Consider the following 25,632-nt stretch of genomic DNA (forward strand, 5'->3'; position numbering starts at 1 on the left):
GGGTATTTCAGCAGGACATGGCTACTCAGGTTGGCCAAGCTCAGAAACTACTTGACGGTCAAGAGCGAGAGACGGGCTTCCCTGGGCCAAAGCAGAGATAAAGGCAGATGAGAAGATGGACCGTCCAAAGCACTGTGTGGGATGGAGATGAAGTGATAGGCAAAATGGAGAGATTTCTGCATCGCTCAATCTATTCTAACGATGCTTTCACATTTCAATGGCTGCTCGTCCCTCCCTTTCCAATCTTTAAAGTGTTTCCCCACAACCTTTTGTGTATCTCTCTGTCCATCTCCAATCCCTTGGTTTGTGTCTGTCCCATAACCCTTGTGTCTCGATGCGAGTTAGGTCACGGGGCAGCCGAGCTTTGGTACACCTCTAGTTTACGTAGGGTAGACCATGGGAGGCCAGCCAGCAGTGCATTGCCGCAGCAGTGTGGGGCGCCCCGACCTGTGTGAGAGCACCACCGTAGGTCGGGGCTATAAACAGAGCTGGAGCGCCAGGCCCTGGAACATCGTGGGCGAAGGTACGGCGAATGAAGGTACGGAACCCAGAAGAGTCGAGGACCCAGGGGAGGCACGGGCCAGCCCACATAGTGATATGTCTGCGCACTAGGTCCGTGCAGCAGAGCAGATCTCCAGTCGTCCTGGTTCAACCCTTGCCACTGGATAAAGGCCTAGCTCTGTCAAGCCCGTGTGTTGGCTGGTCACCACACATTAAAAAAACTCTACGCACAGGTATCTTGCACCCCCTCAATTGGAGTTCAGGACTGGAACATCGGGTCCTTCATTGAAACATCTGTAAACTCATGTGGAAGCAAGTCATCCTCGTTCGAAGGACCGCTTATGATGATGATGGAGTAGTCAGGTCTAGAGGTAACAAAGGCATGGATGAGGGCTTCAGCAGCGGATGAGCTGAGCTGAGCACTCTCCACTTATTTTTCCTTTTCCCCAAAATTTCCCTGCTCCCCCGCTGAAGCTGTGGGGCACAGTTCCATGGGTGCTCACCATATTACCTCACCGAGTCGCCATTGTGTGCAGGCCATGACACTGAGTGTCTCAGGTGATCTGACCACGATATGAGAGCTGAGTCTAATCGCCTCACCCAGTTACCCGCAGGAGTCCCTAAATGCCAATCAGGAACCCTCGTTGATATACCCCCCCCTCAGCTAAATGGCACTGAGGCCAAGTGTGGTGCCCGTATCAATGCCTGTCAGAGCTCAGCACCTTCCCCTCCCCCTAGTCGAAGGGTGGTCAGTCCTACAGTGCTGCTTCACTCACTGATGTCCATTGACATGTCAGTGACCTCTGACCTGTGGATCACTGCTCTAAATGGCCCAATCATTTCAGCTTTGCGTTTAATTAAACCTTTGTGTTGTAAATGATGAAACAACGTTGTGATTGTGATGCTGTGCCATTTTCTTAAAATTCCGTTATACAACATAAAATGAAATTAGGAAATGGTACCCACCTTGTTACCTAGCAACATGATAACCACATCCTGTTGTGCATATTCATGTACCTCTGTTAACCAGGCCTGAAAGAGAAAATAGCAGATAAATGTTGTAAACACCCTTATTTAATAAGTTCTTTATCATTAGGAAATGGATGTTGCAAAGTGGCACAGGTCTCATTGACCAATCCTGAGACTCATATAGAAGATCTCCTGGCACTCCAATCCACCAACCACCAGCTTTGCAACTCCAAACTCAAGTACTGCCAGCAACAAACACGATACTAAGTACAGGGGTTAGATACAGAGTAAAGCTCCCTCTTCACTGTCCCATCAAACAGTCCCAGGGCAGGTACAGCATGGGTTAGATACAGAGTAAAGCTCCCTCTACACTGTCCCATCAAACATTCCCAGGGCAGGTACAGCACGAGGTTAGATACAGAGTAAAGCTTCCTCTACACTGTCCCATCAAACACTCCCAGGGCAGGTACAGCACGAGGTTAGATACAGAGTAAAGCTCCCTCTACACTGTCCCATCAAACACTCCCAGGGCAGGTACAGCACGAGGTTAGATACAGAGTAAAGCTCCCTCTACACTGTCCCATCAAACACTCCCAGGGCAGGTACAGCATGGGGTTAGATACAGAGTAAAGCTCCCTCTACACTGTCCCATCAAACACTCCCAGGGAAGGTACAGCACGGGTCTTGCATACATGTGACTACTGGCTAATGAAGTTTCTAGAAAGAACCACACACCAATCCTTTCCATTGCTCTAGTGTTAGTGTTGGATCAGTGTGAGGATACAGCAGCAGCATGTATCCCCTCCTCCAGATGATAATATCTCTCATGGTATGAATATCCCTGGGCCCCAGTCACCCACTGGTGCCTCAGCCCAAGTGCTTGGTCTTGACGTATCAACCCAAGTGATAACGCTTGACAAATCAGCTACTGGAGGGCAAACCTGGGGCAACTAGTGATGGGTGATAAATATTGGTGTGCCAGGGACTCCCCCACCCCGAGAACAGGTTGAGTTACCCGGTGCCCCTGTGGGATGGTGTGTCAGGTGTCACGAGAATCTGTTACCTGGGCCTTGCCCCTCAGGGAGGATATACTGGCCCAGGAGGGGGAGCAGCGCAGATTCCCCAGAATACCCAGGGCTAAAAGGGTGAAATTATGAGGACAGGTTGCTCAGACTGGGCTTGTATTCCCTCAAGTATAGAAGGTTAAGGGACGATCTAACTGAGGAGTCGATAGGGTAGAGAGAGAGAAACCATTTCCTCTGGGGGGAGAATCTAGAACAAGGGGCCATAGCCTTAAAATTAGAGCCTGGTTGTCCTGGGGTGATGTCAGGAAGCACTTCTTCACACAAAGGACAGGGGAAATCTGGAACTCTCTCCCCCCAAAAATTGTTGAGGCTGGGGGGCGGTGGGTCAATTGAAAATGTTAAAACTGAGATAGATACATTTTTGTTCGGTAAAGGTATTAAGGGGTATCAAGGGTTATGGAACCAAGGCGGGCAGCTGGTGTTAAGATACAGATCAGCCATGATCTGACTGAATGGTGGAAGAGGCTCGAGGGCTGAATGGCCTCCTTCTGTTGCTATGGGAGCAGGCCTTTGGGAGGAAGTGGGGGGAAGTTGCTTCTAACCCTGAGAATGTGAAGCCTTTGTTTAGCTTGGCTTCGAACCAGCCTGACTCACCAGTGCGCTCCATTTAGAAAGATATAAAGAGAACATAATATGATATTCTGAGACGTGACTACTTGAGGAATATTACAGCTCGTTAAGTAATGAGTTGAGAGTATAGCAAGGGTGCTTTGTACCTCTGTGGCTGACCCTGCTGCTTTATCTCTATTGATTTTCCTCAGCCTGCCCCAATCAGCCAGCCTGTGTCTGCCTGTTTGACGTCACTCGCATGTCATCTTTTGTACTGGAGCATCCAGATGAGCCTTGACATTTACACTATCAGTTGCAACAGAGTTAAGGTTGCTCATAATGGATGGAAGCTGTATTCTGTGCCCTGCCTCTTGTAGCAAACAAATGCTCCACTTAAGCTTCAAATCCTCTGTCCTACGCACTCCCGCCCTGCTTCCCGGCTGTTTGAGATCGAGACTCGTCGCGTCCTCTCCGACACCACTCCATTCTCCACCTTGCTCTCAAAGGGGTTGCTCTGCACAGCCTCGCTCCCAGAGGAGAGTTTTAACCACAGACAGCATTTCTTGGCAATTTGGGGAAGGGGGGTGTCTCCCCAAGGACAATTAGGAGGAGCAGCGGATACCGATTGACGATAGGTGTTCCTGATGGGTGCTCCACACCAGGTCCCCGATATTTTTAAATGGGCAGTCCCAGAGAAGGTTCACTCAGTTGATTCCGGAGACATGGGGGTTGACTTATGAGGAAAGGTTGAGGAGGTTGGGCCTCTACTCATTGGAATTCAGAAGAACGAGAGGTGATCTTATCGAAACGTATAAGATTATGAGGGGGCTTGACAAGGTGGATGCAGAGAGGATGTTTTCACTGATGGGGGAGACTAGAACTAGAGGGCATGATCTTAGAATAAGGGGCTGCCCATTTAAAACTGAGATGAGGAGAAATTTCTTCTCTCAGAGGGTTGTAAATCTGTGGAATTCGCTGCCTCAGAGAGCTGTGGAGCTGGGACATTGAATAAATTTATGACAGAAATAGACAGTTTCTTAAACAATAAGGGAATAAGGGGTTATGGGGAGCATGTGGGGAAGTGGAGCTGAATCCATGTTCGGATCAGCCATGATCGTATTAAATGGCGGAGCAGGCTCGAGAGGCCTGTGACCTACTCCTGTTCCTATTTCTTATGTTCTTATTCCCGCTAAGCTCCGGGCTGGTAGTCCCGCGCAGGACACACAGCCGGTTAAAGGGACCACGCACGGGAAAAAAATGAGAGAGGGAACTCCCTCTCCGTCCTCCCTTCCGCCTACAATCCGCACAAGGTTAGAAAACCCGAGGTTGGCGTCACATACCCAGTGCAATTTTACACCATCTGTTCCTGCTCGCTCCAATCTTGCTGGCACCACCCCTCGCTGGGTCTACGCCTACTTGTTGTAAATCTGCCTCCTTGTATACCTACAACCGCCTCAATCCCGCCACTCCGGCTGGCCCAAGGCTGGGATCGGGCCTGGGACCTCTCGGCTTTCCAGCACCACTTCCTTCCCTCTCAGCGCGGCTGAACTACCACCTCTAGCCAAGCCTGCTTTGCTGGTTCCCCACTCTGTGTTCTTCCCTGCCCCAAGGGTTCTGGCGTGTACAAAGTATGGCTTTGCGGGCCACCTCTTCCTGTGTGAACCCACACAGCAAGTGTCGTCTGGCTATTTGACCATGGAGGGCATCACCACCCAGCCTGTTGTGCAAAATGGGGTGGGGGAGGGTAACTTCAAAACTAATCTGCAGAAACAATATTTCAGTGAGTGAGGAGGCCAATCTGTGGAACAGGGTTCCTAGGGCGATGGTGAGTATTGATTCATTCAAATGCAAATGAGATCATAGAATGATGGAAATTTACGGCATTGAAGGAGGCCATTCTTTGATTTAGGAGATAGATTTCTTTCAGAAAATGACATTTTGGAATACTGTATGTGAGTGATTTGAGGCCCGACATGTGGCGAGTGTAGCGTGCTTGGGAGGAAGAGGGAACTTTGGACTGATAGTTCCCACAGCTCTCCCCCACTGGGGTTTCCTCGCCTCATGTCTGGGTCAGTCGTAGAAACAAAACATAGAAACATAGAAACATAGAAAATAGGTGCAGGAGTAGGCCATTTGGCCCTTCAAGCCTGCACCACCATTCAATAAGATCATGGCTGATCATTCACCTCAGTACCCCTTTCCTGCTTTCTCTCCGTACCCCTTGATCCCTTTAGCCGTAAGAGCCATATCTAACTCCCTCTTGAATATATCCAACGAATTGGCACCAACAACTCTCTGCGGTAGGGAATTCCACAGGTTAACAACTCTCTGAGTGAAGAAGTTTCTCCTCATCTCAGTCCTAAATGGCTTACCCCTTATCCTTAGACTGTGTCCACTGGCTCTGGACTTGCCCAATATCGGGAACATTCTTCCTGCATCTAACCTGTCCAACGAATTTTCTACGTTTCTATGAGATCCCCTCTCATTCTGCTAAATTCCAGTGAGTATAAGCCTAGCTGATCCAGTCTTTCCTCATATGACAGTCCCGCCATCCCTGGAATCAGTCTGGTGAACCTTCTCTGCGCTCTCTCAATAGCAAGAACGTCCTTCCTCAGATTAGGAGACCAAAACTGAACACAATATTCCAGGTGAGGCCTCACCAAGGCCCTGTACAACTGCAGTAAGACCTCCCTGCTCCTATACTCAAATCCCCTAGAAATGAAGGCCAACATACCATTTGCCTTCTTCACCGCCTACTGTACCTGCATGCAGACACATTGATGGAGATCGATTGCTGTGATTGGTCAACAATGCCATTATTGTTGTATTGTGCGACTCATGATCATAAGCAGTCCCTTGGAAATGAGTCCTTAGGTGGCTGAACAGTCCAATACGAGAACCACAGTCTCTGTCACAGGTGGGACAGACAGTCGTTGAGGGAAGGGGTGAGTGGGACTGGTTTGCCGCACGCTCTTTCCGCTGCCTGCGCTTGGTTTCTGCATGCTATCGGTGAGGAGACTCGAGGTGCTCAGTGCCCTGCCGGATGCACTTCCTCCACTTAGGGCGGTCTTTGGCCAGGGACTCCCAGGTGTCAGTGGGGACGTTGCATTTTATCAGGGAGGCTTTGAGGGTGTCCTTGTAATGCTTCCTCTGCCCACCTGGGGCTCGCTTGCCGTATAGGAGTTCTGAGTAGAGCGCTTGCTTTGGGAGTCTCGTGTCTGGCATGCGAACAATGTGGCCCGCCCAGCGGAGCTGATCAAGTGTGGTCAGTGCTCCGATGCTGGGGATGTTGGCCTGGTTGAAAACGCTAACGGTGGTGCGTCTTTCCTCCCAGTGGATTAGTAGGATCTTGCAGAGACATAGAAACATAGAAAATAGGTGCAGGAGTAGGCCATTCACCCCTTCGAGCCTGCACCGCCATTCAATGAGTTCATGGCTGAACATGCAACTTCAGTACCCCATTCCTGCTTTCTCGCCATACCCCTTGATCCCCCGAGTAGTAAGGACTACATCTAACTCTTTTTTGAATATATTTAGTGAATTGGCCTCAACAACTTTCTGTGGTAGAGAATTCCACAGGTTCACCACTCTCTGGGTGAAGAAGTTTCTCCTCATCTCGGTCCTAAATGGCTTACCCCTTATCCTTAGACTGTGACCCCTGGTTCTGGACTTCCCCAACATTGGGAACATTCTTCCTGCATCTAACCTGTCTAAACCCGTCAGAATTTTAAAAATTTCTATGAGATCCCCTCTCATTCTTCTGAACTCCAGTGAATACAAGCCCAGTTGATCCAGTCTTTCTTGATATGTCAGTCCCGCCATCCCGGGAATCAGTCTGGTGAACTTTCACTGCACTCCATCAATAGCAAGAATGTCCTTCCTCAAGTTAGGAGACCAAAACTGTACACAATACTCCAGGTGTGGCCTCACCAAGGTCCTGTACAACTGTAGTAACACCTCCCTGCCCCTGTACTCAAATCCCCTCGCTATGAAGGCCAACATGCCATTTGCTTTCTTAACTGCCTGCTGTACCTGCATGCCAACCTTCAATGACTGATGTACCATGACACCCAGGTCTCATTGCCCCTCCCCTTTTCCTAATCTGTCACCATTCAGATAATAGTCTGTCTCTCTGTTTTTACCACCAAAGTGGATAACCTCACATTTATCCACATTATACTTCATCTGCCATGCATTTGCCCACTCACCTAACCTATCCAAGTCGCTCTGCAGCCTCATAGCATCCTCCTCGCAGCTCACACTGCCACCCAACTTAGTGTCATCCGCAAATTTGGAGATACTGCATTTAATCCCCTCGTCTAAATCATTAATGTACAATGTAAACAGCTGGGCACCAGCACAGAACCTTGCAGTACCCCACTAGTCACTGCCTGCCATTCTGAAAAGTACCCATTTACTCCTGCTTTTTGCTTCCTGTTTGCCAACCAGTTCTCAATCCACGTCAGCACACTACCCCCAATCCCATATGCTTTAACTTTGCACATTAATCTCTTGTGTGGGACCTTGTCGAAAGCCTTCTGAAAGTCCAAATACACCACATCAACTGGTTCTCCCTGTCCAAGCATGATTTCCCTTTCACAAATCCATGCTGACTTGGACCTATCATGTCACCTCTTTCCAAATGCACTGCTATGACATCCTTAATAATTGATTCCATCATTTTACCCACTACCGATGTCAGGCTGACTGGTCTATAATTCCCTGTTTTCTCTCTCCCTCCTTTTTTAAAAAGTGGGGTTACATTGGCTACCCTCCACTCCATAGGAACTGATCCAGAGTCTATGGAATGTTGGGAAAATGACTGTCAATGCATCCGCTATTTCCAAGGCCACCTCCTTAAGTACTCTGGGATGCAGACCATCAGGCTCTGGGGATTTGTCGGCTTTCAATCCCATCAATTTCCCCAACACAATTTCCCGACTAATAAGGATTTCCCTCAGTTCCTCCTTCTTACTAGACCCTCTGACCCCTTTTATATCCGGAAGGTTGTTTGTGTCCTCCTTAGTGAATACCGAACCAAAGTACTTGTTCAATTAGTCTGCCATTTCTTTATTCCCCGTTATGACTTCCCCTGATTCTGACTGCAGGGGACCTACGTTTGTCTTTACTAACCTTTTTCTCTTTGCATATCTATAGAAGCTTTTGCAGTCCGTCTTAATGTTCCCTGCAAGCTTCTTCTCGTACTCCATTTTCCCTGCCCTAATCAAACCCTTTGTCCTCCTCTGCCGAGTTCTAAATTTCTCCCAGTCCCCGGGTTCGCTGCTATTTCTGGCCAATTTGTATGCCACTTCCTTGGCTTTAATACTATCCCTGATTTCCCTTGATAGCCACGGTTGAGCCACCTTCCCTTTTTTATTTTTATGCCAGACAAGGATGTACAATTGTTGTAGTTCATCCATGCGGTCTCTAAATGTCTGCCATTGCCCATCCACTGTCAACCCCTTAAGTATCATTCGCCAATCTATCCTAGCCAATTCACGCCTCATACCTTCAAAGTTACCCTTCTTTAAGTTCTGGACCGTGGTCTCTGAATTAACTGTTTCATTCTCCATCCTAATGTAGAATTCCACCATATTATGGTCACTCTTCATCAAGGGGCCTCGCACAACGAGATTGCTAATTAATTCTCTCTCATTACACAACACCCAGTCTAAGATGGTGGTTTTTCTCCAGCGACATGAGGTACATGGTCCGTGTCTCTGAGCCATACAGGAGGGCGGGTATTACTACAGCCCTGTAGGCCATGAGCTTTGTTATGTATGTAAACATTATAACTGCGTAAGACTTGCCACCAGAGGGTGCACGTGTTGGAGACCCAAGGGTCACCTGCACACCTCAAGCAAGCGAGTATAAAAGGTTGTCTGCCATGCTGCTTTGGCACTCTGGAGTTTTATTAAAGAGACTAAGGTCACATGAATTTAAGCTCACAGTACTCAGTCTTGTGGAGTTATTCTAAACATAACAATTGGCGACAAGTAACAGATCACGAACTTTCACGTGGTTATGGCTGCCGTTGGTTTTCTTGAGCGATTTGTAGAGGGTGATGATTGGGAAGCCTTCGTTGAACGTCTCGACCAGTACTTCGTGGCCAACGAGCTGGATGCGGACGATAAAGCGATCAAGCGCAGGGCAATTCTCCTCACAGTTTGTGGGTGTACAACATACGGCCTCATCAAGCATCTGCTAGCACCAATGAAACCAACGGAAAAGACATAGGCAGAGTTGTGTATTCTGGTTCGGGAACACCTCAAGCCGAAGGAGAGCATCTTAATGGCCAGGTATCGCTTCTATATGCACCATCGCTCCAAGGGCCAGGATGTGGCGAGTTATGTCGCCAACCTAAGACGCCTTGTGGGACCTTGTGATTTTGCTGGATATTTGGGGGAAATGCTGTAGGACTTTTTCATGCTTGGAATCGGCCACGAGGTCATTCTTCGCAAACTGCTGTCTGCCAAATCCCCAGACCTGAACAAGGCCATCATGATAGCCCAGGCTTTCATGTCCATGAACGATAACACTAAACAGATATCTTTGCAGCATCGAAGCTCACTGGCAAGTACTGTGCATAAAATAACACCATTAGCAGGCAGAAGAGTACATGGCAGGGCCTACACGTCTGCAGCTGCAAGACCTAGGATGACCCAGAGTTCGCCGTGGGGCGTGAATGCGAATCCATTAACACCATGTTGGCGCTGCGGGGATAATCATAGAGCCCATCAATGTCGATTCAAGCACTACGTGTGCAAAGGCTGCGAAACAATGGGGCACCTCCGGCGAATGTGCAAACATGCTGCGACTCACCACGTGGCAGAGTCGGCAGAAGATGGTTGATCCGAAGCGGATCACAAAGAACGAGTAAGAGAAGCAACTCAACCCGAGGCCGAGGAAGAAGTGTATGGGGTACACACCTTCACCACCAACAGCCCTCCTATAATGCTGAAAGTCAAATTAAATGGCATTCCAGTTTCCATGGAGTTGGACACAGGGGTAAGTCAGTCAATTATGAATCAGAAGGCTTTTGAGAAACTGGGGCAACAAGGCACAAAGGCCCAAACTGAGCCCAATTTATACAAAGCTGCGCACTTACACCAAACAGCTCATACCAGGCATTGGCAGTGCGGCAGTGAAGGTATCGTACGATGGAGCTGTGCATGACTTATCACTGTAGATTGTACCAGGCGCTGTTCGGCAGAAGCGGGCTAGGAAAGATTCGATGAAACTGGGATGACATCAAAGCACTATCTTCGATGAATGATGCCTCGTCGCTCAAGTGCTGAGCAAATTTCTGTCACTATTTGAACCAGGCATCGGCACCTTCACAGGCGCCAAGGTGCAGATCCATCTAGTCCCTGATGCACAGCTTGTTCATCACAAGGCTCGAGCGGTTCCATATATAATGAGGGAGAAAGTCGAGATCGAACTGGAAAGACTTCAACGAGAGGGATTCATATCGCCAGTTGAGTTCAACGAGTGGGCCAGCCCAATTGTTCCGGTGTTGAAAAGCGACGGCACGGTCAGAATCTGCGGAGACTACAAGGTAACTAGGTGAGTCTCGTTGCAAGACCAGTGTCCACTACCCAAGGCGGATGACCTGTTCGCAACGTTAGCAGGGGGGAAGTTGTTCACCAAATTGGATCTAACCTCCGCTTACATTACACAGGAGCTGGCTGAATCTTCGAAAAGATTGACGTGCATCAACAGACACAAAGGACTGTTTATATACCACAAATGTCCTTTTGGGATCCGTTCGGCTGCTGCCATTTTCCAGAGGAACATGGAGAGTCTGCTGAAATCGGTTCCGCGCACCGTTGTGTTTCGAGACGACATCCTGATCACCGGTCGTGACACCACCGAACACCTGCACAATCTGGAAGAGGTTCTAAGTCGACTAGACAGAGTGGGACTCAGGCTGAAACGCTCCAAGTATGTTTTCCTGGTGCCAGAAGTCGAATATTTGGGGAGAAAGATTGCGGCAGACGGCATCAGACCCACGGACTCAAAGACGGAGGCCATCAAGAATGCACCCAGACCACAGAATGTGACAGAGCTGCGTTCGTTCCTGGGACTCCTCAATTATTTTGGTAACTTTCTACCTGGGTTGAGCACTTTGCTGGAACCATTGCACATGTTGTTACGTAAGGGTGATGATTGGGTTTGGAGTAAATCTCAAGAGACAGCCTTTAATAAGGCCAGAAAACTGCTATGTTCTAACAAGTTATTGTATTGTAAGATCCGTGTAAACATTTAGTGCTAGCTTGTGATGCATCTTCGTACGGGGTCAGGTGTGTGTTACAGCAAACCCATGTATCAGGCAAACTGCAACCGGTTGCATATGCATCCAGAGGTCTGTCTAAGGCTGAAAGAGCCTACAGTATGGTCGAGAAAGAGGCATTAGCATGCGTATACAGGGTTAAGAAAATGCACCAATACCTATTTGGACTCCGGTTCGAGCTTGAAAACGACCACAAACCGCTCATTTCGCTGTTTTCAGAAAGCAAAGGTATAAACAGCAGTGCTTCGTCCCGCATCCAAAGATGGGCACTAACATTGTCTGCCTATGACCATGTTATCCACCTCAGACCAGGCACGGAGAACTGTGCAGATACCCACAGTCGGCTATCATTGTCCACCACCGGGGTGGAAATGGTGCAGCCGGCAGACTTGCTTCTGGTCATGGATGCTTTTGAGAGCGAGGGGTCACCTGTCACGGCTCACCAGATCAGGACCTGGACCAGCCAGGATCCTGTGCTAATACTTGTAAAGTTGTGTCCTCAATGGGAGCTGGTTGGCTGTTGTCGGGGAAATGCAAGATGAAATTAAGCTGTTTCACCGACGTAAAGATGAAATGTCCATCCAGTCGGATTGTCTCCTATGGGGGAATTGTGTGGTTTTGCCAAAAAAAGGCAGGGAAATGTTTATACGCGACCTACACAGTACCCACCCAAGCATAGTCATGATGAAGGTTATCACCAGGTCGCACGTTTGGCGGCCTGGCATTGACTCGGATTTGGAGTTATGTGTACACCAATGTAACACTTGCTCTCAGTTGAGCAATGAACCAAGGGAGGCCCCACTGAGTCTGTGGTCATGGGCCTCCAAACCATGGTCCAGGGTCCACGTAGATTTCGCTGGCCCCTTTCTAGGAAAGATGTTCTTAGTAGTAGTGGACGCTTACTCTAAATGGATTGAATGTGTAATCATGTCATCCAGCACACTCACTGCCACCATGTTCGTCACCCATGGCTTGCCCGACGTCCTTGTCAGTGACAATGGACCATGTTTCACCAGCTCAGGATTCACAAGTTTATGACCCACAATGGCATCAAGCATGTCAGGTCTGCCACGTTTAAGCCCGCATCCAATGGTCAAGCGGAACAGGCAGTCCAAACCATGAAGCAGAGCTTGAAACGCGTGACGGAAGACTCCTTGCGGCCCGCTTTTCTCGGGTTCTGCTCAGCTACCGGACGTGACCCCACTTGCTTACCGGGATTCTCCCGGCAGAATTGTTAATGAAGAGAGCACTCAAAACCAGGCTCTCCTTAGTCTACCCGGATCTTAATGATCATGTGGAAACCCGGCGTCACCGGCAAAACATGTACCACGACCGCGCCGCTGTATTGCGTGACATTGATGTAAACGACCCTGTGTTTGTCCTTAATTACGGTCATGGTCCTAAATGGGTTGCTGGCACTGTCTTGACCAAGGAGGGGAATAGAGTGTTTATTGTCAAACTATGTAATGGACAAACATGCAGAAAGCATTTGGATCAGACCAAACTGTGATTCACTGACAACCAGGAACAACTTGAAGAGGACATCACCATCACCGATCCACCAACACACACCCAACCAGCAATCGACCTCGCTGTTAATCAGGAGGACCCACCATGCCCAACAGTCCTGTCAGACCAGCCGTGCCGTAGTGCAGCAATGGTCCGACCAACTCACCCATACCAGGGTTCGAACTCAGACGTTCAACTAGGGAGTGAAGGGCACTGGATCATCTCAACTTGTAAATAATTTGTATCAAAGACCTTGGGGGGACGGGGGGGGGGGGGGGAGTGATGTTATGTATGTAAACATAATAACTGTGTAAGACTTGCCACCAGAGGGCGCACCTGTTGGAGACTCAAGGGTCACCTGCACACCTCATGCAAGGGAGTATAAAAAGTTGTCTGCCATGCTGCTTTGGCACTCTGGAGTTGTATTAAAGAGACTAAGGTCACATCAGTTTAAGCTCTCAGTACTCAGTCTTGTGGAGTTATTCTAAACATAACAAGCTTGGTGGTAGGTTTGAGTGCCTGGTCTTGAAACTCTTTTCCTCAGGCGGCCGAAGGCTGCACTGGCGCATTGGAGGCGGAATTGAATCTCGTCGTCAATGTCTGCTCTTGTTGATAAGAGGCTCCCGAGGTATGGGAAATGGGCCCCGTTGTGCGAGTACCAGGATGGTAGAAGGCGAACCTTTGCCTTTTCTCGGCTAGCAAATCCTATGTTCTCATCTGACGTCCATGGGGGTCAGTGGATAGTGATCAGGAGTGTGAACACTGGCTGTTTATTCCTCCTCCCTGTCTCACCCCCCCATATCCCCCCCCCCATCCCCCCACTCCCACCCCCTCCCACTCTCCCAGCATGGATTCCTGTCCGACCGCTGAGACCAGCGAACTCATCCCACGTGTGAGGATCAAATCTATCAGCTGTGGCTCAGTGGGCAGCACTCTCGTCCCTGAGTCAGAAGATTGTGGGTTCAAGTCCCACTCCAGAGACTTGAGCACATAAATCTAGGCTGATACTCCAGTGCAGTGCTGAGGGAGCGCTGCACTGTCAGAGATGCCGTCTTTCACATGAAATGTTAAACCGAGGCCCCGTCTGGCCTCTCATGTGGATCTCAAGATCCCATGGCACTATTTCGAAGAAGAGCAGGGGAGTTATCCCTGGTGTCCTGGGACCAATACTTATCCCTCAATTAACATAACAAAAAAACACAGATTATCTGGTTATTATCACATTGCTGTTTGTGGGAGCTTGCTGTGCACAAACTGGCTGCTGCGTTTCCAACATTACAACAGTGACTACACTTCAAAAAGTGCTCCATCGGCTGTAAAGCGCTTTGAGACGTTCAGTGGTCGTAAAAGGAGCTATATAAATGCAAGTCTTTTTAATCTATGGCTCAGAATGGTGCGCTTCTCAACTGAGACATGAGATAAAACAGGGAAGGAAGTGCCGGATTGGAGGGGATGGTGGGAACGCTTTCATATCCCTCTCCGCCTTTAAGGGGCTGCCTTTTCTCCGCAGGGTCCCTGAATCGCCCCACACTGCTCTGTGAGTGCGGCTGTCTACTCGTGTTCTCTGATTATAAAGTGGAACTTTGCCACAAGCCTGCTGTCTGTCCTGCCCGGTTTTTGCAGTGCCATCCCTCACCCAGGAGTTACTGAATTCTCCACAGTCTCCCTCAGTGAGCCCAGCGTAGGGCTGTGGTTCTGCCCCCTCACTCTGCCACTGCCAGGCTTGACAAGGTGGATGCAGAGAGGATGTTTCCACTGATGGGGACTAGAACTAGGGGGCATAATCTTACAATAAGGGGCTGCCCATTTAAAACCCTCTCAGAGGGTTGTAAATCTGTGGAATTGGCTGTCCCAGAGAGCTTTGGAAGCCGGGACATTGAATAAATTGAAGACAGAGATAGACAGTTTCTAAACCGATAAGGGAATACGGGGTTATGGGGAGCAGGCAGGGAAGTGGACCTGAGTCCATGATCAGATCAGCCATGATCGTATTAAATGTCAGAGCAGGTTTGAGGGGCCGTATGGCCTACTCCTGCTCCTATTTCTTATGTTCTTATGGCGACCGAGACACTCGCCCTTGGGAAGGAATGTAGGAACAGGAGTCGGCCATTCAGCCTCTTGAGTCTACGCCGCCATTCAGGCACGTGCCATGGACGCCTACTGCGCAGTTCGATCCAATGTCACTTGCCATATTGGATCGACCGGTGCCTGTTTTATGCGTGTAAGACAAGCGCGGTGGCACAGGGTTTCTGGGCCACTGTCTCAACATTGAGTGAGGAGCTGGACACTGCCAGGCATCTAACCGGTAAGAGTCAGCGGGCAGGGTTTCTGTTGTAGTGTTTGTGTATTTGATCATCTGGGCACGGTGCATGGAGGGAAGGCAGGTGGGCATCGATCTAACATTGAAGCAACAACAGCCCCCATGTTCTGTCCATTTGGGCCATGTGTATCTTGCCGTAGGCAATTAGGACCATATAGCAGTGCCTGGTTTCCAGTCGTCTTGGACCCCCTTGCCACTGGACCAAAACCTCGCTCAGCTAAGCTTGTGTGGTAGCCGGTGTGCAATGGCCACCCCACATTAAAAGAACTCAAGCACAGGCATCTTCCACTCCTTTAACATGAAGTTCGAGAGCTGGAACGTCAGGACCCTCATGGACAACTCCAACAGTGACAGGCCGGAATGCCATATCGCCATAGTTGCCCGAGAACTTAGACGCTTTGATATCGACATTGCCACCTGAAGCGAGACCCGGCGGGCAGGGGAAGGCCAGCCCAGGGAACAAGGTGGAGGTTACACCTTCTTATTGAAAGGGAAACCAGAGGAAGAACGCCATCTCCATGGAGTCAGCTTCGCCATCAAAAACGAGCTGGTCGACCGCCTCAAAGACTCCCCCTGCGGGGTTAATGAACGCCTCATGACGCTTCGACTCACCCTATCCCGAAATCAATGCGCCAGTCATCAGTACTTACGCCCCAACACTCGATGCAACAGATGAGACCAAAGAGGGTTTTTACTCCAGCCTCGAAAAATTCCTGTCCCGCGTCCCTGCGGACAACAAACTGATCCTCCTCGGTGACTTCAACGCCAGAATTGGCAAGGACACAGCCCTCGGGGGAGGCGTGATCGGCAGAGAAAGGGTAGGGAAAGCCAACTCCAGCGGTACCCTACTCCTGACAAAATGTCTAGAACACAAACTCCTCAACACCAACACCCTGTTCCGCCAGAGGGCCAAATACAAGGCATCGTGGCAACACCCTCGCTCCAAACATTGGCACCTGCTCGACTATGTTATCGTCCGAGCCAGGGATCGCAAGGATCTGCGTATCACCCACGCCATGACAGGAGCTGACGACTGCTGGACAGACCACCGCCTACTCCGATATGTCATTGACATCAACATAGCCCCAAAGTGGTGACGGCAGCAGAAGCAGTGCCGCAAAAAAGTCAATGCCGGGGCACTTAAGGACCCAGCTAAGAGAGCCCTATACAGTCAATGCCTCACAGCTAACCTGGCATGCCTAAGAAGAGACGCTCGGTCACTCAACCAGGAAACACCAGGACTGGTTTGATGAGAATGACCAGTGGATCCAAGAGCTAATAGATCGCAAGTGCAGGGCATTTCTGAGCCTTAAATAACAACCCAACTCGGGAGCAGCAAAGCAGCATTACAGACGGCTCAAGACTGAGGTCCAACAAAAAACCTGGAACCTAGCACAGAAGATACAGCAGCTGGCCAACAGCCATGACGTGCGAGGATTCTTCATCGCAGTCAAGGCCACATACAGTCCAAACTCCCAAGGCCCCACCTCGCTGCTGGCCAAGAACGGGGAAACGCTCATCAAGGACACCGAGGCAGTCAGGGCCCGCTGGAAGGAGCACTTCGAAGATCTCCTCAATCGAGACTCTGCCTTTGACCCAAGTGTTCTCGACTCCATCCCGCAGCATGCTACCCGCCACCACCTCAGTGAGACCCCGACACTGCACGAGGTAGAAAAAGCCATAAGACAGCTTAAAAACAACAAGGCTACAGGAGCGGATGGAATCCCTGCCGAGGCGCTAAAGTATGGCAGAGAGGTGCTGTTGGCGGATACATGACCTCATCTCTCTCATCTGGAGGCAGGAGAGCATGCTGGGAGATCTCAGAGATGCAGTGATCGTGACCATCTTTAAAAAAGGGACAAATCCGACTGCGGCAATTACAGAGGAATCTCCCTGCTGTCAACCACTGGGAAAGTCGTCGCGAGAGTCCTCCTCAACCATCTTCTCCCTGTGACCGAGGAGCTCCTCCCGGAGTCACAGTGTGGATTTCGTCTCCTACGGAGCGCAACAGACATGATTTTTGCAGCGCGACAGCTGCAGGAAAAATGCAGGGAACAGCGCCAGCCCTTATACATGGTCTTCTTCGACCTTACAAAGGCCTTTGACTCTGTCAACCGCAAGGGTCTATGGAGCGTCCTCCTCCGTTTCGGATACCCCCAAAAGTTCGTCACCATCCTCCGCCTGCTCCATGACGACATGCAGGCCGTGATCCTTACCAATGGATCCATCACAGACCCAATCCACGTCCGGACCGGGTCAAACAGGGCTGCGCCATCGCCCCAACCCTCTTCTCAATCTTCCTCGCCGCCATGCTCCACCTCACAATCAACAAGCTCCCCGCTGGAGTGGAACTAAACTACAGAACCAGTGGGAACTTGTTCAACCTTCGCTGTCTCCAGGCCAGGTCCAAGACCACCCCAACCTCTGTCGTCGAGCTACAGTATGCGGACGGAGCCTGCGTCTGCGCACATGCAGAAGCTGAACTCCAGGGCATAGTCAACGTATTTACTGAGGCGTACGAAAGTATGGGCCTTCCCCATACATCAGTAAGACAAAGATCCTCCACCAGCCTGACCTTGCCGAACAGCACTGCCCCCCAGTCATCAAGATCCACGGCGCGGCCCTGGACAACGTGGACCACGTCCCTTATCTCGGGAGCCTCTTATCAACAAGATCAGGCATTGACGACGAGATTCAACACCGCTTCCAGTGCGCCAGTGCAGCCTTCGGCCACCTGAGGAAAAGTGTGTTTGAAGACCAGGCCTCCAAAACTGCCACCAAGCTCATGGTCTTCGGGCTGTAATAATACCCACCCTCCTGTATGGACCTGAGACATGGACCATGTACAGTAGACACCTCAAGTCACTGGAGAAATATCACCAACGATGTTTCCGCAAGATCCCATAAATCCCCTGGGAGGACAGACGCACCAATGTTAACATCCTCGACCAGGCCAACATCCCCAGCATCGAAGCACTGACCACACTTGATCAGCTCCGCTGGGCAGGCCTCATAGTTCAGATGCCAGACACGAGACTCCCAAAGCAAGCGCTCTACTCGGAACTCCTTCACGGCAAATGAGCCAAAGGTGGGCAGAGGAAACGTCACAGGGACACCCTCAAAGCCTCCATGATAAAGTGCAACATCCCCACTGACACCTGGGAGTCCCTGGACAAAGACCACCCTAAGTGGAGGAAGTGCATCCGGGAGGGTGCTGAGCACCTCGACTCTCATCGCCGAGAGCATGCAGAAACCAAGCTCAGGCAGCGGAAGGAGCGTGCAGCAAACCAGTCCCATTCTCCCTTACCCTCAATGACTATCTGTCCCACCTGTGACAGAGTCTGTGGTTCTCGTATTGGACTGTTCAGCCACCTAAGAACTCATTTTAAAAATGGAAGCAAGTCTTCCTCGATTCCGAGGGACTGCTTATGATGATGATCTTTAGGAACATTTTGTCACCCGTCACCCCTGTGCTCGCTGGCTGTGGAAGAAAGAATCTATGAACACCTGGCTTAATTTAGAGGGAAGGGTTAAATTCTGTTTTTTGCTATGCTTAAAGAAATAATAAGACTAGAAAAATAGCCACGCTTTTTAGCCTTGAAACTTAGAGATGCAATTAGGTGACCATCTGGTATTAAAAGGGAGTCTTCTTTCTCTCGAAGTGAAATTCTGAAAGTCTCCGCCTGAGTTGATTTAAGCTAAATTTCCTCGACAGATTCTGGCGTAGTCGGCAGGATCTCTAAAAAAAAAACGAGATCCAAAAGAACTAAATTTAACTTTTAAAGAGAAAAGAGGAATATTTCCTCGACAGATTCTGAACTAAATTTTTAAAGAGAAAAGAGGAATATTTCCTCGACAGATTCTAAAGAAAAGAGGAATTTTTAAGGACCTTCCTAGCTGAAAGGAGAAAGGTGCCTAGGCCGTCCTAGCTGAAAGGGGGACGGGCCGCCGAGATCCCCGAGAGGGTGAGGCATAAGGTAGCTACCGCTAAGAAGCTAAAATAACAAAAAGGCAAAAGGAGACCCCGAGCTGAGCGGAAAAGAGAACACCGGTGAGCGCTTTGTAAATTATTGTATATTTTGTAGGATTGTCCTAACTCTCATTTCAGAAAAGATCGCGAGACGTTGCACCCGGAAGAATGGGAAACGGCTCTAGTCGAGCAGGGCGCTTGCGCCCAGCTCCTAGAAAAGGAAAGAAGGACGACCTCTCAACTGAAAGAATGAAAGTACATCCTAAGACTGAGAAGAGAATCCGTAAGGTAGTAAAGCAACGAGAGAAGGTAGGAGATCCCATTGTGCCGCCCGGCTCGCCGGCGGACACTGTAATTAAAGAAACAGGAGACGACAGATACGTGGTAACGTTTAGTAGCGATTTGTACGGTTGGTCTGATGGGGATTGGCCATCTGGAGGAAGTTTTAAATTGTCCTTAATTGAGGAATGGAGACAGACCACCAAAAATGGGACAGGGGACCCCAGTTGGGATAAAGATTATATGGAGAATTGTTTTAAAAAATGGACAGAGGTGGCAAAGAGGCACCAGCCCCTAAAAATAAAAAGAAAGAGGAGGAGGGTAAGGAGAAGCCCCCTCCCTCTTACAGCCCCCCGAGTGCCCCGGTTTTGACCGCTTCCCCTGTCGGCTTATATCCCCGTCTTCCAACCACCAAGCCGGATGATTGGCAGGAGATTATAGAAATAGTGGCCGCTCAGCTAGATAAGACAGGCCGATTCCTCCACTACCCCCACGACACAAGCCCCCGTGTAATGATCAGAACAACGGCTGTCCTAAAGCCCTGGACACCGGGAGAAGCTCGGGATATGATATCAGCTGCCCCTAATCCTGTTAAGAAGCCAGTAGCCTTTCACAACTGGCTTGAGCAAACCTGTACCATTTATTAAAGGGAGCTAAAAAGCATGGAGATATAGGGGAAGTCACCCGCTGCTTGCAGAAAGCAGAAGAATAGATTTTACAGGCAGATGGAAAAATAGTTGGGACGAGCATGCAGGAATACCAATGGATCAAAATGAACCTTTGGCAGTCCAAACCTTGTTAAATTGTATGTTGCCACAACAAGCAAGAACATACAAAATAAGAGTTTTGGACTGGCAAGGAAAAAGTTGGAAAGAGACAGTTACAATACTGGCTAACATGGATAGAGAGGGACTATTTACCTATAAGGAAAATATGGCTAAAACAGGTCAGTAAATCAGCAAAAGGGACGAGGACAGGCACAGAATAATCAGTATAGGGATGCCCCGGAGGCTTAGTGGTACAGGCGGCAGCCCTCCGCTTATCGGCAGACATAGAAGAAAACCCTCTGGCAGTAGTAAAAGTAGGAGACACTTATATGAATTTCCTGGTGGATACCGGTGCTACTATGTCTTCTGTACCATCCTCTGTGGGATTACCTGTAAGCAACACCACCGTCTTAAGTATGGGTGTGGCCGGTATCCCCATGAAAGAATTTTTATCTGAACCTACCAAATTGATAATTGAAGGACAATCAGTTAATGATGAGACTTTGATAGTCTCTAAAACAATGCCGCTCCCTTTATTAGGAAGACAGACTTTGTGCAAACTAGGAGCCACAATTTATTGCACAAAGGAAGGAATGTACATGGAGCTCCCTCCAAATAATATACATCAGTTCTTTAATGGGATTAAAGAAGAGAAAAGGGAGGATAACAAAGAAAAGGCTGCCCTCTATTGTTGGAAATTGAATGGCAACTTCTATTCCCCCTTGATAAATGAAGTTATACAAAACTTAAAAGCTAAATTTGACTATAATACTAAAGAATTGATGTATATAATTTTGACAAGCTTTGAGGCAGTTCAGCTTCACTGTACAGCCTGGTACACTCGCCAAAAAGCTGAAACTTACCAGTGTTTGGTACAATCCTTTTTAAATAAAGAAGAAATAATAGAAGCTACGCCCCGCATTTATTTTGGACCAGAAGGATTGGGGGTAGCCATCGATTTGACACCCTTACAGCAACAGCGGTTTAGAGAAGCGAACTCGACACCCCATCTGACATTGGCTGTAAAACCGCCAGCGAAACCTAAAGATATGGGTCCGATGATTGTAGGAATAGAAAAAGAAAAACAGCAACAAGGCTATCAACCTTGGGCAGTAATAAAATTACAAAATGTTCAGATAGACTTTATCAACCACAACAGGGGGATTCTCCAGTGGAAAGGTAAAAATCATGCCTCCACTTTTGAAAAACAGCAACCCCCGGAACAACCAAGCCCTAAGCTGCCAATGGCCTTGAATCAAGTATCTTCTGAACTTTGGGAAAAGCATAAGAATCATGTTGGGCAAGTACATTCTGCAGTACCCCATCGGGTACAATTAATAAAAAATGCCGTGTTACCAAGCATTAGGCAGTACAGACTGCCTCCAGAGGCAGAAAATGGGATAGAGCCAGTCATTTCTGCATTATTGGAACAAGGAGTTTTAGAAAAGACACAGAGCCCGTGTAACACTCCGATACTGCCCATACCAAAGGTTAATAGGCCGAATGAATGGAGATTTGTGCAAGATCTGAGAGCTATTAATAAGATAGTAGTCCCTATCACCCCTGTGGTACCGGACACCAACATTATACTATCTGCTATACCACCAACAGCAACTGTCTTTACTGTAATAGACATGTGTTCAGCTTTTTTCTCTATCCCGTTAAATCAAGAAAGTCAGTATCTGTTTGCTTTCACCCACAAGAAGCAGCAGTACACATGGACCAGGTTGCCCCAAGGATACACCGAAAGCCCCGCAGTATATGCAGCAGCAGTAAAAAGAGACCTCGAAGACTGTTCATTATCAGACCAGTCTGTACTGCTGCAGTATGCGGACGATTTGCTTGTGGCTTCTAGCCACGGATACAGGTGCATGCAAGATTCCTTGAAACTGTTACAGCACCTATGTGAAAGAGGGCACCGAGTGTCGTTACAGAAGTTACAATTTTGTCAGACTCAAGTCCAGTACCTGGGTTTTCACATATCTAAAGGGCAAAGGCAGCTAGGAGCAGAAAGAATTCAGACAATTCAAAGGGCCACCATACCAAAGACAAAGAAATATATCTTGTCATTTTTAGGGATGGTTGGGTACTGTAGACAATGGATCCCCGATTATCGAGAATGGGATGCGGTCCTAAGATCAGCCGCCCTAAAAGATGCCCCACCCAAGGTGGAGTGGACCCCAGAGAGAGAGGAGGCATTTAAACAGTTAAAGAAAGCTATTACTAATGCTCCAGCGTTGGGACTACCGAATTATGGTAAACCTTTTCAGATGTATGTGAATGAGAAAGAAGGATTTGCAACAGCAGTACTAACCCAAGAACATGGAGGGGGAAATAGACCAGTTGCTTATTATTCGGTTTTGCTGCCTCCAGTAGTAAGAGGAATGCCAGCATGTCTATGTGCTGTAGCTGCTACTGCGGTCATGGTGGAGAAGTCGGTACCTATTGTTTTGGATCATCCATGTACTGTCATTACAGCCCATGCTGTGTTATTACTTTTGAATTCAGCTGCCACACAACACTTTACAGCATCTCGAAGAACAGGTTATGAAGTATTACTGCTGTCACACCCTAACTATACCTTTCGACGTGCACCGGTAGTGAACCCAGCCACCTTTCTTCCTACTAAAGAAGTAGAGGATCCAGACTAGCATGATTGTCTGTTAACGGTGGAAGTAGCCACCTTACCAAGACCAGATTTGCTCACAGAACCCATGGACAATCCTGATCTTATTCTCTATACGGATGGATCATCACATAGGCCGTCGGATGATTTGTTTTTGGCAGGCTATGCTATTGTAAATCCCCACGAAACTGTTGAAGCATTCGCCCTGCCTCCCGGAACCTCGGCTCAGGCTGCTGAATTGTTTGCCTTCACTAGAGCTTGTATAATAGCTAAAGATCATACTGCTAATATCTATACTGATTCTAGATATGCATTCGGTGTGGTCCATGATTTTGGACAACTGTGGAAAAACAGAGGCTTTATCACCTCTGGTGGAAAGCATATTAAGCACTCTCAACTGGTGCTTAATCTATTAGCCGCCATTCAGTTGCCAAGTAAGGTAGCCATTATCAAATGTGCAGCTCACACAACCGGTGAGGATGAAGTATCAGTAGGAAATAGGAGGGCTGACAAAGCAGCCAAACAGGCCGCTTCGGCACCGGCAGACTGCCTTCAAGCAGTCTCGATTTCCCCTCCACAGGTACTTGACATCCAACAACTTAAAACAGCCCAACAAGAAGTTACCATGCAGGAAGAAAGAACTTGGGAAAACCAGGGTTGTTTTAAAAAAAACGACATTTGGTATCACCCTGATGGGCGAACTGTTTGCCCTAGATCTCTATTTTTTCCCCTGTCTCGCCTAGCACACGGTCAGGCTCACATGGGCAAAGGAGGGATGATACATGCTATTAATGCACAGTGGTATGCACCAGGAATAACAGTAGTAATTGAGAAAGTTGCTAGAACATGCCAAATTTGTCAACAAAATAACAGAGGTAAAACACCTGCTGGATATGATCATCTACCCCAACCAAGTATGCCCTTTGAAAATTTGCAAATTGACTTTGTCCACATGCCTCCAGTATCAGGTTTTAAGTATCTATTAGTTATAGTAGATATGTTCACAAGGTGGGTAGAAGCGTACGCCACTAGGAAAGACGATGCCCGAACAGTAGTAAAAATTCTATTTAAAGAAATAGTACCAAGATATGGGATACCTATGGGAATCAACAGTGACAGGGGAACTCACTTCACCGGAAAAATAGTGCAAAACCTTGCAGAAGCGTTAGGGTTCCAGTGGAAGTTACATATACCATATCAGCCACAGTCCTCGGGAATGGTAGAAAGAGTAAATGGGACAATAAAATCTACCCTTACCAAGGTATGTCAGGAGACTGGACTGAAGTGGCCAGAAGCCTTACCATTAGTATTGTATACAATGAGAAACCAGAAAAACCGAAACACTGATTTGACACCACATGAAGCCTTATTGGGAAGACCAATGCCTACTGGCGTAAAACCACCTCTGTCAGATGAAAAAATAGCATTAATTTGGAATGATGAAAAATCACTAAAGTATGCTCAGGCCATGTGTGAAATAGCAAGAAGTCTGCATGAACAAATAAAGCAGACACAGGTGCCCCGTCGGAAGGAACCCTTTCAGACCTGGAGATCAAGTGTTAGTAAAAACATTAAATAAAGAATCCTTTTCTCCTAGGTGGAAAGGACCGTATCAGATAATTCTCACAACACGAACCGCTTTGAAGTTGGAAAAGCACCCGAACTGGGTGCATGCAACCCGCTGTAAATATTATTTCCCCGACGAATTACAGCCGAAGGAAAAGGCATTGAACCAGGACGTACTATGGTCGCCCGACTAAGAAAACAGCCATCTTCTCGCTGAAGAACTGTACCTGCTCTTGTATTAAATATTTGGACTTGAAAATATTGCCCAAAATTCACGGACGGATGTCAGAGCTCATTTGTGTGCCAGTTTGGGCCTTTATTATTTGGGTCACTGTTACTATCGTGTGGACGTGTTGTTATTGTAACAACTTATTTCAAGAGTGGTATAGAAACAAACAAGAAAGGGAAGATGGAAAGGAACTCTTGGAAAAATTATAAATGGACGTTAGGTATACTGATCATTTTAGCGACAGGGAACTCCTGGCAAGAGGAAGAAGTCCTAAAAGAAGGAAAAATATGGTATGGGAAAGAAGTAATAGTATAAGGCAGCAAGGCAATTTTATATGCCCAGTAGGCCAAAGTTGTAAAGTAGGGAATTTTACGGCACGATGTGAGGCATGTGGAATGAAGGAAGAAAGAGGGGAATTCCAGTTTATATTGGGGAAAGGGTATCGGTTGTTCATAGAATACCAGGCCGATGTGTGGATGAAGTGTACCCTGAGCACAGGGAAAAACAAGAGATGGGGGTACATAGGAAGGCCGGACAGGAGAAAAGGTAGTTATTCTTTTACAAGTATGGTAGAAGGGCAGCGGATGTTGTGCATGAATAACACCCCGGTGAATGGAGGAGACCCATTTGTGGTAAAATGATCAGTAAAAGAATCCGACCACCCAGAAGACCAGGACCCGGGACATCTAAAAAGGATACTGACCACTTGCATCCCAGTGATAAGATCCCCAGGTGTATTAAATCTAACAATACAAATTAAATATCCCCCAAAGAAAGAAGATGGTTGCCACACAACCAATGTTAAGGTATCTTTTGAAAAAGAAAGACCCCAAAGAAAGAAACGGGATGTATTAGAGACTGTGTTAGGTGGAGTGGGAGCAGGAATAGGAGCATTGAACTCCATGGATATCGAGACCCTACAAAATAAAATCCAGGCCGTCGGGGGACTGGTAGGGGAAGATATAAAGA

The 25,632-nt window shown here is 48.2% G+C and overlaps 1 protein-coding gene across 3 annotated transcripts in view; it reads right to left on the reverse strand.

Moving 5' to 3' along the window:
* Positions 1-25,632, reverse strand: part of LOC139226602 (ras-related protein Rab-37-like) — a 261,132-nt gene that overhangs the window by 11,811 nt on the left and 223,689 nt on the right. For all 3 annotated transcript variants that reach the window (XM_070857461.1, XM_070857463.1, XM_070857462.1), the window contains one exon: positions 1,468-1,533. In XM_070857461.1, coding sequence (XP_070713562.1) covers positions 1,468-1,533 — 66 coding nt within the window. The remainder of the gene's footprint in view (positions 1-1,467; positions 1,534-25,632) is intronic.

The sequence above is a fragment of the Pristiophorus japonicus genome, chromosome 16 (genome assembly GCF_044704955.1).
Source record: "Pristiophorus japonicus isolate sPriJap1 chromosome 16, sPriJap1.hap1, whole genome shotgun sequence".
NCBI classification, from domain to species: domain Eukaryota; kingdom Metazoa; phylum Chordata; class Chondrichthyes; family Pristiophoridae; genus Pristiophorus; species Pristiophorus japonicus.